The sequence below is a fragment of the Falco peregrinus genome, chromosome 7, assembly GCF_023634155.1.
Source record: "Falco peregrinus isolate bFalPer1 chromosome 7, bFalPer1.pri, whole genome shotgun sequence".
NCBI lineage: Eukaryota > Metazoa > Chordata > Aves > Falconiformes > Falconidae > Falco > Falco peregrinus.
This window is the reverse complement of record NC_073727.1, coordinates 35,698,564-35,712,670: the sequence shown is the minus strand read 5'-3', so window position 1 is coordinate 35,712,670 and position 14,107 is coordinate 35,698,564. Positions and strand designations below refer to the sequence as shown.

Genomic DNA, 14,107 nt, shown 5'->3' with positions numbered 1-14,107 from the left:
AATCTTTCTCTGGCTAAATTGTCTTCGTTACTTTATATTAAATAGTGTTATTTACAATATGATTTTAATTTTGCTTCTTTCATGATACATTTTTAACTTCAGTCTGAGAAGCAGTGGCTGATTTACAATGAAATAGGACTTCTTTTTCTAAAAGCAGAACTGCCTCCCTTTTTTTTTTCCTTCTGTGATTTTTTTGTCGTTGTTGGTTTTTTTCTTTTTAAACAAAATATGTTCTAAACTTGTCTAGTGTTTGATTCCTTTAAGGAACAAAGAAAGAGAAGTAGGGCCATTGCTGAGTACTTCGTCCTTCCCTGTATCATGGAAACATGTCCAAACAGTTCTGAGAAATCTAGACTCTTCAGACTGAGGTGAGGACAGGAATGCTGGGACAAAGACATGATCTGTGTACTCCCAGTTATTCCCGGATGTTAATGCTTTGGATCATAGAGAAAACATTCCCTTTTGCTTTTGAAATTTTAATGGCAGAAGGAATTGCTGATTTGGTTGCAGGGTCTTTGAGGCTAGAAGGCATTTGACAGCAAGAAACTTCTGATGCCAAAGCTGTTTGGCTCTGGAAAATTCTGGGAGTCTGCTGTTTGTTTAAGGTGGATTGCGTTTTCTTTTCATAATAGATAAATAGCAGAAAACCCCATGCCTTGACAGAATTATTCAAGAAAAGCTACAAAAGATGAACCCTTTTAAGAAGCTAAATTTTCAACTGACATAAAAAATATGCAGAAATGAGTGAATTTGCAACCAGAAAGTCCATCACTTGCTCAACATTACTTTCTACTTGGTTTTAAACTTATTTTCATGCACTGAGTGGTGCTTAATTGTGCTGCAGTTGGTTATTAATTTTTTTACTCTGTTTTCAGGTCCAAAGCTTAGTCTTGTAACAGGTGAGCAGAATAGCCTGCTTGAAGACATGCCATTTTCGGACACTGACATCAATTTGGACATACCATTTGCAGAACAGGCAGCTAATCTCAGAGACAGCTCAGCAGGCAAAATGTGCAAGGGTGGAGGGGGCGACACTCTTCTTCCGGTAGGTGTTTCGCATTTATTGATCTCTTTTATTTTTGTTTATTTTTTTTTTTAACTAGTGGTAGTGTTTGGATGATATTTGTCTGAAATGGGTGAATTACATTTAGAAGAACTTTGTCGGATCCAGCTTCATGGAGATAGACGTTCTCAAGATAACTCATTTTTGGGAATAGTATTCTCAATAACAGTGAAGTAACTACTTTTATGCCTGTCTGTTTGGCAAAATGCACTCTTTGTGTAAGCAATTACAGACTGGTAATATTAAGCTGGCATAGTGGCTTAGTGGTAGTTGTCCACAGACTGTCCTTCTGCATTTATTTAAAGCCCCTTTTCATGTTACCTGAGGTGACATGCTTTACCTCTGTAATAAAAAGCTCTGCTGTCATTTAAAAAGGGTTGATGGGTGCCTGTAGAAACTTTGCGCAGTTATCCCATACAAATAGGTGAGGGATGAAAATGAAGAACAGAATGGTCTGTAGAAGTCTAAAAAGTCAAATGGCAGAAATCTGGGATTAATTTCTGCTCAGTTATTCTTTCCAGCTCTTAATGAAAAAGGGCTCATTCTGAATGAATCTGAACAAATAAAAAAGAAAATTCTTCAAGGCATCTCTCTGAGGATCTCTCTCTGCCTAACAGTTCATGACCATGCAGACCTGTAAACTAATAAGTGGTGTGAAATATGTTTTTTTTCCTTGCCCCCACCCCCCCAAACTGTATGCAAACATGTCTGAGTAAACATAGTGTCTGAAGTGATAATGTTTCACAGTTCTTCAAACACTTAATTTAGATAAGAACATGTGCAGTTCTTCAAATAGTAATTACTCCATGTATCGTAGTTTAAACATTATAAACCAGACACTAATGGATATTTAGAAATGGATTCTGAAGTGTTTGAGTCATGTTTCTCTAATGCAGCCTATAACAAGGAAATGATAGCTATACTCTTTACTTCTGCATATATGCACATACATACATATATGCATAATACAAACATTAGCTATACTTTTAGCTAGGCTTATGAAGGATTACTCAAAGACATGGCTATGGGATTTCTTCTTCAGTGGTGAAAGGAGTGGCAAAATGATAGGAAAAGGAAGAGAGCTGCCTATTTAAATCTGACTGTATTTGTTCCACCTTCATCATTGGCAGCTATTTTTAAACATACATGTTTGTGCAAGTCAATGAAACCTCAAGGCAGGAAACTGACTATCTACAGTTTGTGAATTATGTTTATGTTTTGGTATGTGCCTTTGTAGTCATGTACCATGACCACCAGTTCATCTGTGCTGTTGCTGGGATTATACAAGATAAGAAAATTATTCTGGAGTATAATATACCTTTCCAAATGGAAGAAAGTCTTATCAGCCTTCCTGCTTTGAGTCATGCACTCTGCTAATTGTTAGGCTCAGGCAAGAGTCTTGCTTAGAAGCCTGCTGGTGAGAAATGAAGTCAAATAGCTCAATGAGCTGAGAAGTCCCTCTCCCTCGCTCTCTTAGCTTAATTTCATATTGGTCTCTGACTGCAGCTTCTGAGCATTTAGTGCAATAGAAATGAGTAATAATTAAGGATCCCCCTTCTCTTTATTTATCGCAGCCAAATATGTTCTTTTGTGTTCATAAGAGCAGAGCAATTTCTGTCCCAGTTGTACATGCATAGGATTGCTCATCAGTAGCCCTTTCCACCACTATATATTGCAAAAGGATACAGAAGTAGTGGTGTGGAGGGATGGGAGGTAGTTACAAGCAGGACAAAGCCAGATTCTTCTTGGAGGTGCAGAGCAAAAGGACAAGAGGCAATGGATGCAAGTGACTACAGGGGAAATTCTGTTTTGCAAAGTAAAAGAAGTTACCATGAGATCATTAAGGACTGGAACAGGTGCCCACAGAGGTTATTGTGAGTTTTCAAAATTGAGTTTGACAGCAAACAGGCAACCCGATCAGACTTTGAATTTAGCCTTGCTTTGAGCAGGCAGTTGAATTAGGTGACCTCCAGAAGTCACTAGGAGCCTAAATCCTCCTATGATTTTAAGATCATCTGCTTTACAACCTATTTGGGGGATTCTTCTGTGATTGAGTTAGTAACAGCAAGTTTCATGATGAAAGGTTCTGCCCTGAAGGAAGCACAGCCTTCCAGCTAAGTAATTTGTTATGACTTGGATTAGTCACTCTGCTGCAAATCTCTGCTTTTAGAATTTCAGGCTGCCGAAGGACAAAACAGGTACCACGAAGATTGGTGACCTGGCCCCTCAGGACATGAAGAAAGTCTATTCTTTAGCACTGATTGAATTAACTGCTCTCTATGACATACTTGGTACAGAATTCAAACAGCAAAAAGCTGTAAAAATCAAAACCAAAGGTAAGTCTGTGTTTCATATTCTAAATGAAATCGATCTGTTTTAATCCAGTAAAACAAATGCATCCAGTTCTTTATGAATTTCCAGCAGAAAATATATATTAATATATATAGTAACATAGGTCCTCAGCAGTGTTTAATAATATGCCTTAACTCAAGGCTCACTTTAAGCAAATTCATGCATATAGTCAGTCCGGCTACAGGACCGTGCTTTTTGTCTAAATTAAAGCTCCAGTCAGTCACTGAGCAGATAAACCAAGGAGTGAAGAAGGGGAACTATCTTAGTAGCACACTGTGCGGGAAGAATTGCTTCACAGAAGTTTGTATGTGCTGATGTATTCCCTGGGAGGGCACGTGTATGTGTTCCTTGCGGGTATTCTTTTCCTGACTTCCTGAAGGTAGGTACTGTGCTGCTTTTACAGTTGGACTCAATGATCTTAAAGGTCTTTTCTATCCTAAATAATTCTGTGAGTCTACCTGACTTTTTTGCTTTCATTGCCCTTGACTGGAGATGCTGGGAACCTTTGTCGCCTCCTTTCCTCTTCTGTCTGGTACAGACTTTCCTATGTCACATAGGCCTTGCCCATCCAGTATTTACTCAGGCCATAATGCAGGGTTTTTTTTCTGAATGACATAATATTAAGTGGAAAATTTGGGCTGCTGCAGACTGTGTCGAGACAGCTGCAACACCATTTTGCTCTGCAAGCTGTTGGAGCGTGTGTATATTAACAGTGCTTTTCTTGGGAACACAGGACACATGAAAACCAATTTCAGATGCTAGAGGTTTCCAGTGCTTTGTTTGTTTTCTGTGTTGCTGGCTTCTGCTAAATGCTTTACAAGAGCTTGAAATGTTACTAGTTAATCACAAGCCTGCTTCGGCCAAAACCCTGTTGTCAAGGTTCAGTGAATGTGACAGTGCAACAGTTCTTTTTAAACAACTGAAAGCAACAGGAAGGGTTGAGAAATATACAGCAAGGTACAATAGATTCTTCAAAATATGCTCTTTGCTTTACAGTAGTAGAAAATCAGTTTTTGAATGCAAAAGGCATACACAGAAACATTTATGAAACCTTGATCCCTTAAATGCTTGTTCTTCTTGCAGAAGCCCATGTGCTTTCACTAATAAATGGGGACAAGACACTTCCTTTTCTTGTATTTTGGATCTTAATTTTAATTGATTTTTCTTACCAAATTTATTGTTCATTGAATTTCACTCATAGTATTATTTATCTGAATGACAGGCAGTCATGAAAAACATTGAATTGATTAAAACTTCTAAAAGTTAAAAAAGATGGGCTAGACTCATGGGAATGTGTAGGAAGTAGACAGTGACAAGCCACTCTTTCTGCCAAACAGATCTGCTTTTGCAATGTAATGCCTTCAGTGCGCTGCTCTGCCTGACCCTCGCCTCTTCCCTCCTGAAGTGTTCTTTGGCCAATTGATTCATACAATGGTGGATCTGTTGCCTGTTCCCCTTTGGCTTGAGTATGTAAAACTGATGAAAACATAATTCTTCTGGGGAGCACTGTGCTGTGCTCAGCCCTTCCTTTCTATGAACCTCCTACAGTTTGTTTCTCCAGCTTCATCTCAGTAGAAACTTTTATTATTGACAAGATCTTCAAACCGATAAAACTATGGGGTATGGATATTGACTGTATGTGTGAGTCCCTACATGTTTTATAGGTAGACTTTTTATGCTGATAGAGGTACAAGAACTCCCTGATTTGTCACTGAAACTGATGGTTTCTTTGACATGTATCACATTATCTCAAGGGCTGACATATTTTCAGTAATTACAGCTGTTCTGTGCTCAGATTGGCATGGCATCATACCAAGCAGGGGCTTTTAGCTACATGTATTGTATGCTGTTTCAGAAAAACCACACATATAGCAATTATCAGTACTTCTGAGAGAAGTTCTGTATCAGTAAACTTTGGGTTAGTTTTTACTACTATATCTCTCTTTTAATGGTCATTCACTTCTACTCAGCTGGGCCATAAACACATGGGAGTCCCATTTACTTGAAGACTAAGACTAGTTTTGCATCAGGGAGGGCTAGATTAACTGAGACTAGATTCCTTTCTTTTTTTTTTTAATTTGCATTGCATTACCCCTATTGTAAAGGCTGTTTTCTCAACCAAGACTTAACTGTATTTTTGCTTTTATTAAAAAACAAAAAACAAAAAAAACCCCCCAAAATAAAAAAAAAACAACAAAGAAACAGCAAAACACCTTTGGTGATCTTGTTATCCTGCTGGTGTTATATAATGAAAAAGCACAGGGGTTGAAAAGCTCTTCTTTCAAAACCCTCATAGAGAGAAACGTTCAGAGTAACTCCGGGTGATAATTACATGTCTTATTTTAGTAGCCAAGTTTCCGGATATTTTACTCATGCCATTTGCATCTTAACTATAATAACTTGCATTGAGTGATGAAGATCTGCATTGAGGGTCATCATCACATCCATTCTGCAAACCAGAACCATGCAGATGGTTCATTTATGCAATTCAGTTCACTGTACTGCAGAATATGTGGATGGCAATTTGAAGTCAAAACAGAAGACTCCTGATTTACGGTTGAAGGAAAAGATGAATGAATCCTTTTAGGCAGAATGCTTTGTGTAATAATTTGATTGACAAAGACATTCAAACACACTGAACAAAAGGTCGATAGCTCTGAATGTATTGAATAGGCTTATCGTTTCATAAGTGTGGGTTTATGCCTTTATCATATGTACTGGAACAGATGTGGATAATATCTCAGTTTCTTTTGAATTATTCTTCAGACTCTGGCTTGTTCGGTGTCCCACTGCCAGTTTTACTGGAACAAGATCAGAAGAAGGTGCCAGGAACCAAGATCCCACTGATTTTTCAAAAGGTAAATAGGCACCAACAAGTAAACCTGCACATGACAACCAAATAATATTTTGTCTTGGATTTATTTGCTCCCTGTAGCACAATTTTCAGTATATTGCTCTATTCAATCAAATTTATTGTAACTTTTATTTGCAGCTTTACTTATTAATTCAGTAAATGTGATACTTTGCTTTGTATCAATTATATTTTGAGTTAACAAAAACCAAACTTTATTCCTTTATAACTGGTCTCCATGTTTTAGGCAAGTTTACCAGTAAGCCTGTGGAAACTGCCAATTAATCCAAGAACCCACTGCAGCCAAATTTCATTTCATAAACGTGGTGTAACTTCCATCATCAGTAGGGATGCCCTTTATTTTTGTCAGAGCAAATACTTTAAATTCCGTAGAAATTCTCAATCCCTAGCCCACAGGCTGAACCTACCATTCTAGGAAGCGGTTTTCTCCTTTCAGAAGTGGTTTGGACCACAAGGCAGGTGGCTAGTGGGTGGGAATCATTCCTGTGGTGGTGGCAGCAGCCCTTTTCCAGAAGATTTGTTGCTTTGGTACATGGGGGGCACGCTTTGGCCTGTATCATGTTATGGTAATGGGGAAGATAATGGGAAAGATGATGGAGACCCTGGATTTACTGGCCATGCATAGCAGGTCTCATTGCATAAGAAGGGAGAGACCACAGTGTGTGGACCTGTCCTAACACTGACAGAAGCACAGTGCCGTGTCATCACTGTTTCAGTAGGCTTGGGGACGGGCTTGTTATTTATTGAGAAAGAGAAAACTTTGAGTAGTTTTGCATCACACTCAAACCTATTGCTGTGTCATTCATTGCCAAAATTACTTCCCCAGGATCATAAAAATACATTTCTGGGAAAGATGCTATCTAGAAAAAAAGAAATCATATGACAAAAAGTGGTTCATCACTGTGTTATCCTAGTAACGCAGTAAGCTTTCAGGAAGAAAATTCTACATAAACGTCTCTAGCTTACAGATGTGATTTGTTTTGCAAGGTGCAGACATCATTCTGAATACAGTTATTCTTTAAATGAGAATATGAAAATAAAAACTCACGTTTGTATAAGTGCAAGAAAGAACATTTTTGTGCATACTGCTTTTTAAATGTATTTTGAATATCACTGAAATGAAACAAACCAAGCTAGTAGGAAAGCTGCTTAATTAAAAAGAAAATCTTTAATAAAAAATACACCTAGTTTTTATTACATTGAAGGATTACAGTTAAAAATAATGACATAATTTAGCCTAGGGGTTTTCCGACTGGAAAATCTGAGTGTAATACTGATCCATGTATCTCCACCAGAAGTTTCTGCTGATAGTAATTAACTCTGGCCTGCTAATGAAGCACCATGCAAAGCAGTCCTGATAGAGATGAAGAAGGGATTTGCCCTAAGCAGGAGGCTAGTGGTGAGTGAGCGTGTGTGAAGGAGTTTTGGCCACCAGCAGTGCCACCAGACCTTTGTCTCCCCACCACCTAGACATGGTGATGGTGGCAAGTCACATAACATGCCCACAGCATCTTTGTGTTCGACAGATGAAAGTGGCAGCTGATGCTCTGGTGTAAGCTGGGTACAGAGAGTTGGATGTGGCCAGTTAGCACTTTTTCTTTTTAACCAAGGAACATATACCAGGGTGACAACTTCAGTGCTGTTTTGTAACTTTGTGGCTTTTTCTATCTGGTCTTTTTTATGACATTGATCAATTACATAAATACAATGGTAGGTAAACCTCCTTTAATTTCTGTAATTGGAGAATACACAACTGTGTTGCATAATTTTTCTTACTCAAGAACTGGCACAGGAAGGTATGTAACAAAGGCACTGCCCTAGTTAAACATTGTGAAAAACATTTGTGCTAAAATGATGTCATTGGCTTTTGACATTTACAGATTTCTTTTGAATACTCTTAAATCCATCCTTCAGTGAATACTTCTAGGCATATCTTTTAGAGAAACAGAATTTGTGATCTGTGTTTTAAGTACTTTTACAGAATTTCTGCTAGTTTATCTAGCCATGTGTAGGATTGCAGACTGTTGGGTTTGTTAGGAGAATGCCAGTATTTACAAAACTTCTTTAAACCCTAAAAATACTTATTTCTTTCCAGGTAAAGTCATAAAGAAGAGTATTTTTGAGAAAATTAGTACTGTATTTCTAACGTTACCTTAACTGTTTTGATTTGGAGACATTTTAACAAGGATAGTAATTGGGATTTATTTTTGAAACCAGAGTAATTTTGGAAAAAAAACTGCTTCAGTCTTTGGAGGAGACTTGAAGGAGGTCTAAAAAAGTTTTCTTTTTCAATGAAATAGACAAACTCTTCTTTAATAATGTTCATAAAACAGGTAGAGCCATATGAAAGGTTTTGTTCTAAATCTACAATAACTGTAATCCATTTGTAAACTGTGTGTTTGTGTGTCTGCTTGTTATGTGTCTGCATACACAAATGCATGCATACACGTACACGCACGCACACAGATACATACATAAAGGCTCCAATATATCAGAACTATCTACCAGTAATTTTTAATTGGCATCTTTGTTCATGGTTTGTGTTTCACAGCTGATTGCCCAGATAGAAGAGGCAACTCTGGAAACAGAAGGACTTCTGAGAATACCAGGAGTTGCAACAAGAGTAAAGGTAAAACATTGCACAGATTCTTATCATCCCCCATATGATCATACCTGATTGTTTTATTTTATTTTGTCATGTGAATATATTTTAACACCAAGCTGTTATGAAAATCTTAAACAGAAAGCGAAGTCTCTTTACAAAGAAAACTGAGTCATATTAGCCAGAAGGCTGATGGTTTCATCCAGTGTAGTTTTGGGCAGAAGACTGGAGTTAAGTTTGAAGGAGAGCCAAGGCTACATTTCAAATTCATTTGTGCCAAAATCTCATTAATTCTTGGCACGAGGTTTCCAGCCTTTTGCTTTTTCCCTGAACCAGCTTAATCATCTGAACAGTTCATACACAGTCTTTCTACCCCAGGAGGAAGCTTTTCTCTGGCGTTGTGAGCCTATTTTAATAGCTAGACTTAACCTATGTTATAGAGCAAGACAGCCAGCATGCACTGAAGAACCTCTCACATTTATTTTTATGAACAGCAGTATAACTACTCAGCTCACTAAGCACAATCTTGTTAGGCACGTCTGTGCACACCGACACTTTGCGGAGTGAGTGCCAATTAGATGCAGACTCTTCCCCAGCATTTGCCTTAATGCAGGAAACTAAATACGCCGTATGATTTGCGCCAAGAGTCAATGTGTTAAAAAGATGGTCTGAACTGGCCTTAAATTCTAAACAGAAAGGACCATTTAAGTGGATTCAGCTGTCCCAAGACATCTGCCAGACTGTTGTGTACAACTTGGTCCAGCAGCTGGTTCATTAGAAACAACTGAAAGAAGGGAATAGTATGGAAATTGGCTTTGTTTATTTACCAGTAATGAAGAATTTAAAAAAAAGAAAATGTTTACATTCTCCTCCAGTCTTTATTTTCCACTTTTCGTCAGTTCTGCAAACTGGAATTATCTTGGAGTTATTTTTTTATTTGTTTATTCTTTGATTGTATTCATTTTATATGATTTCCCAGGCAGAGAATCATTCACTATTTGACTTCCGTTAATTTTTTATGTATTTATTTACAGGAGCTACTTCTCTGAATTAAGCAATTGTTTTGTTAGCAAAGATGCTAAGTTCCTTTACTTATTCAAATAGGAAATTGTATAGAAAACCAAAGAATTTAGCATTCTAAAGGACTGATGTTTTCTCTGAATTTTCTTAAACTTTTTTCTCCTACAGAAAAAGAAAATATTTTCCCCATTATGTAGTTTTATAGAAAGGCACAGATAACCTCAAGAAAAAATACTTTGCTATCTTGATAGATTTTAGAGTTATTAAAAAAGGGCATTGCATGTACTCCATAGTTAAATACATTTACTTTAAAATCAAAGTGGTAGTACATTACGAGGTATAGTTGACATTTCTGCCCTTGCCTCTCAGATAAAACAATTAATCTTATCTAGATGTTTAATACTGCATTTGCCACAGTTTTGGTCTGAATGTGGATGGAGGAGCTGATGACACTCCGGGAGAATTTTCATCTTTATTTCTAAAGCTTGCTTTTGTTGATGAGCAGGAAATCACACCCACTTGACTTTAAACATCTGATTTAGGATCTTTGTACCTTTGAACCCCCTGCATAATCAGGGGAGACAGAAGATCTCTCTGGAGGACAGTTGAGAACATCCAGCTTTTATATCAACCTCAGTGTCCACATTTTCTTTGGAAATAGATCCATTTTCCCTTAGAGCAAAGTTAAATTTAATGAGAACAGTATCTTAAAAACATATCTAGTATCCTTTATCCAATGTGCCCTTCTTGTCCAGATAAATAATTGAGGCCATTCTTTTCCATAGCACTTTCCATAACTACTTCTCACATACTTTACAAAACAAGCCAGTTTCTCTGTCCTCCTCTTCTGTCTGGAAGAACTGAGGCAAGAAGAAGGGAGGGACTTGTGAGACACGCCTCAGGGCCACTGGCCCTATACTGAGGCCACTTCTCACTCTGCCAGACTAAGAAATAAATTAAGTGGATGCAAGGGCAGGACTAATGCTTAATGGCAGACTAAGAAGGACTCAGCCCTTGCAGCGCGTTCCCATTTTACACCTCTGAAAGCCTGAGCACTGCTAATGGGAGCAGGGCAGGTATATGGTAATGTCTGCTGCCAACAGTATTCCACCCTTTTCCTCCCCCAGAGTTACAAGATATCACTGAGACTTTCAGAGCTCTTTATTCTGCTGGTCAACCTGGTGTTTTGCAGTGCAGTCCCCTTCTGTAGAGGGCATGTTTGACATCCAGTGCTAGGCAAAGCTGTAGGTGGCCAGCAGCATGGAATGCCCTGTAGATGGCAAGACATCCAGGTGTTCAGTCACACAAATCTTTTTCCCCCTGTTTTGAAAAGAGAATGAGCCTCACCTTGGTGTATGTTTTGATAGGAAACTCTGTGTCAACATGCATAATTAACATATTTGTTTATGAAAATGGCCATGCATGCATTACATACATACCCTTTGGTAGCAGTGTTGGAGTTGCTATGTATATCAGCCGCATCTTAATATTTTGGGGGAAGGGAAGTTGTAACCCTTACGTGAATGAGTGTGATATCTGGTTCTTATAGTGTATTTCATATGGCCCTAAGGCAGGCCCATGGGATTTCTTCCTATATGATTTGGCCATCTACTGCCTATTCCTATGTGTTTGCTTGCAGTTCTTCTGGTCTCCAGTTTATCTTTTTATAGGAAAAATCATCAGCACCTGAAGTGATATTTCAGATGTCCCTTTTTTTCCCCTTTTTCAAATTACGGAAAGTATTGCTGTGTGTATAATGCATGACTTCCAGCAGCCCAGTATATTGGTGCTCTCTGTATCTACTGCCTTTCAGAGTCTTTGCCAAGAACTGGAAGCAAAATTTTATGAAGGGACTTTCAACTGGGAAAATGTAAAGCAACATGATGCAGCAAGTCTTTTAAAACTCTTCATCCGTGAACTGCCTCAGCCACTCCTCACTGTAGAATATCTCAAAGCTTTCCAAGATGTACAGAGTGAGTAGTGTCCTTTCTCTCAGCTGCGAAGAGTTGATACCAGTGCAGAGAAGTGCCTCTTTGCTGTAGCAGTATTTTCACTAATAATATATGAACCTCAGAAACAGATTGAATAACAACACTATGACTTCTCCTGAGAAAAGACTGGGCATATTTTTGCTAATGTACAAATAACATTTTTCATGTAACATCTATTTTAATAATTTACACATGAAATGGAGGTACACTACCACTTTCTGATGTTTCTGATAGTCATTAGGTGGTATAGATGGGTTATAGGAAATTGTGTATGATGGTATCAATATTTGCTTCAAAAGAAAACAACAGCAAAGACATAGTAGTTCTGCAGGAAATCTAACAAATAGTAATTTACATTGTTTAGGGTATTTTGTCCATTTACAACAGGAAAAGTTAGAGCAGAATGTCAGAACTGCTGGTCAACCCTGGTCCCTTGAGATCAGCAAGTTCCTGTGAAAACGGCCTCCTTACCAACTGGTCACCAAGGCAGCAAACATACCAGCTGTAATTGAAAGAGAGCAGCTTGATGATAGCGAATCAGGAGCAGAGAACCCACATACACTAATTCCCCAGCCAACACAGGAGTGGAACTTTCAGAAAAATCTATTCCCCTTTGTCTGCAGGCAGAGCAGTGGGGACGGTTCTTAGGGACACTTTCAGGGAATTCCCATGGACAGGCAGAGAGACAAATATTCTTATAAACTGTGGGCTGTGTCAAGTCTCCAAGTTGTGAGCTGCCTTTCAAGGCCATTAAGCAGGTGGGTGTAGGAGGCTGGTACTTAGGCCTGCTACATAGTGGTGTAATTTTGCAGTACTGAGTGGCAAGTTAAAGCTGGCTGGAATGCTTTCAAATGATGCAGCAAACAGCTCCTCAGGGTTGTTTCACTTACTGGATACTGATTGGAGCCAGGAGGGTTTCTGCTTGCCACTCCTGAGCTGTGTGAAGGCTTATGTGGTTTTACTTACCTGGAAAATACTCAGGTGTCAGGATGCAAAACACTTTCTACATTTTTTGACGCAAAACAGACATAGCACTTCATAGCCTCCCATTGTTTAAAATGTCTGCCCCGTCTTGTTGGTTACATGTAATAAGATTAGGTGGTAGAGAAAAAGGGCCATCTTTGTGACAGTAATCAGTGTTTTTCACGGTACTGTGACTCAGTAGTGTGGTTAGAATTAAATATTTAAACAACTTAATTCAGATTATTTAAGTTGTTAATTTAAGTAATTTAAACAACTACAATTCAGCTGTTATTTAGGTGAACAGACAGAAACCTTGATGTAAGTAACATTTTAATTGTTTTGCAACTATATTTTTCCTTACTTTCCTGGGAAAAGGTTGATTCTCATTGCTTTTTGGGCATTGTGACATGGTGTGACATGCCTTACTTTTAATGTATGTCTTTCTAGAGGAAGTAGATACACTGTTACCACTACTTCCATATTTTAAATGGCTGTGTAATTTCTCACTCATTTATTCAGATCCTTAATTTTTTATTATGGTAGAAAGTCAGAAAGAGGGTTTTTTTGTTTCATTGCTGAAGTGTTTGTTTTTGGTTTTTTTTTGACGGTATCTCCCGAACTAATGTGGATGAAAGGTATTTGGAATAGCAGTTTAGTTGGGATCCCAGTAGGATGCACAAGAACAGCCCTGTTGAATTTTGAAATAGTGTGATAGGACTATGTGAAGTGCAGGTAACTCCTTGATCACTTGTTTTATGTATGGCCTGATGGAATCTGCTGAGAAGACTTGCCAGAGCATGTCCTTTAAAGTGTCACAGGAGGAAATTTATCACAAGTGACAAGCGTGAGAGAGTTGGGGTTTTCTGCTGCTCAACACTGCCAGAACGTAGGAGCTGTTCTAGGAGGTGGAGGAGTGTAGGGATGCGCTCATCCTGCACCTTGGGTGAATGACGCACCACTGAGCAATTGGGTAAAAGGCAGAGCCAATGTCACTTTTCTAATATTATAGCTTGCCATGTTTGGTACAGCACTCACTGCCATAGATATGTGTTAAACTTCTCTGTTCTTGGCTTTATCCCCACTGGTTTGCCATTGCAGCTGCTGCTGCTTACATTGCTGGAGACCTGTCTTATTCAGCAACATGTGGTATTCATTCTGTGTGGGTGACTTGGGAGACTATGAAACTGTTAAGGCAATCAGAGAAACTGTGAAAGCAGTTTTGAATATACCCTTTCATGTGTTGG

At 38.4% G+C, this 14,107-nt stretch overlaps 1 protein-coding gene across 2 annotated transcripts in view; it reads left to right on the top strand.

Moving 5' to 3' along the window:
- The window catches only part of ARHGAP18 (Rho GTPase activating protein 18), a 100,951-nt gene that overhangs the window by 71,392 nt on the left and 15,452 nt on the right, over positions 1 to 14,107 (top strand). For both annotated transcript variants that reach the window (XM_055810826.1, XM_055810825.1), the window contains exons 5-9: positions 876 to 1,045; positions 3,234 to 3,399; positions 6,182 to 6,273; positions 8,839 to 8,916; positions 11,723 to 11,882. In XM_055810826.1, coding sequence (XP_055666801.1) covers positions 876 to 1,045; positions 3,234 to 3,399; positions 6,182 to 6,273; positions 8,839 to 8,916; positions 11,723 to 11,882 — 666 coding nt within the window. The remainder of the gene's footprint in view (positions 1 to 875; positions 1,046 to 3,233; positions 3,400 to 6,181; positions 6,274 to 8,838; positions 8,917 to 11,722; positions 11,883 to 14,107) is intronic.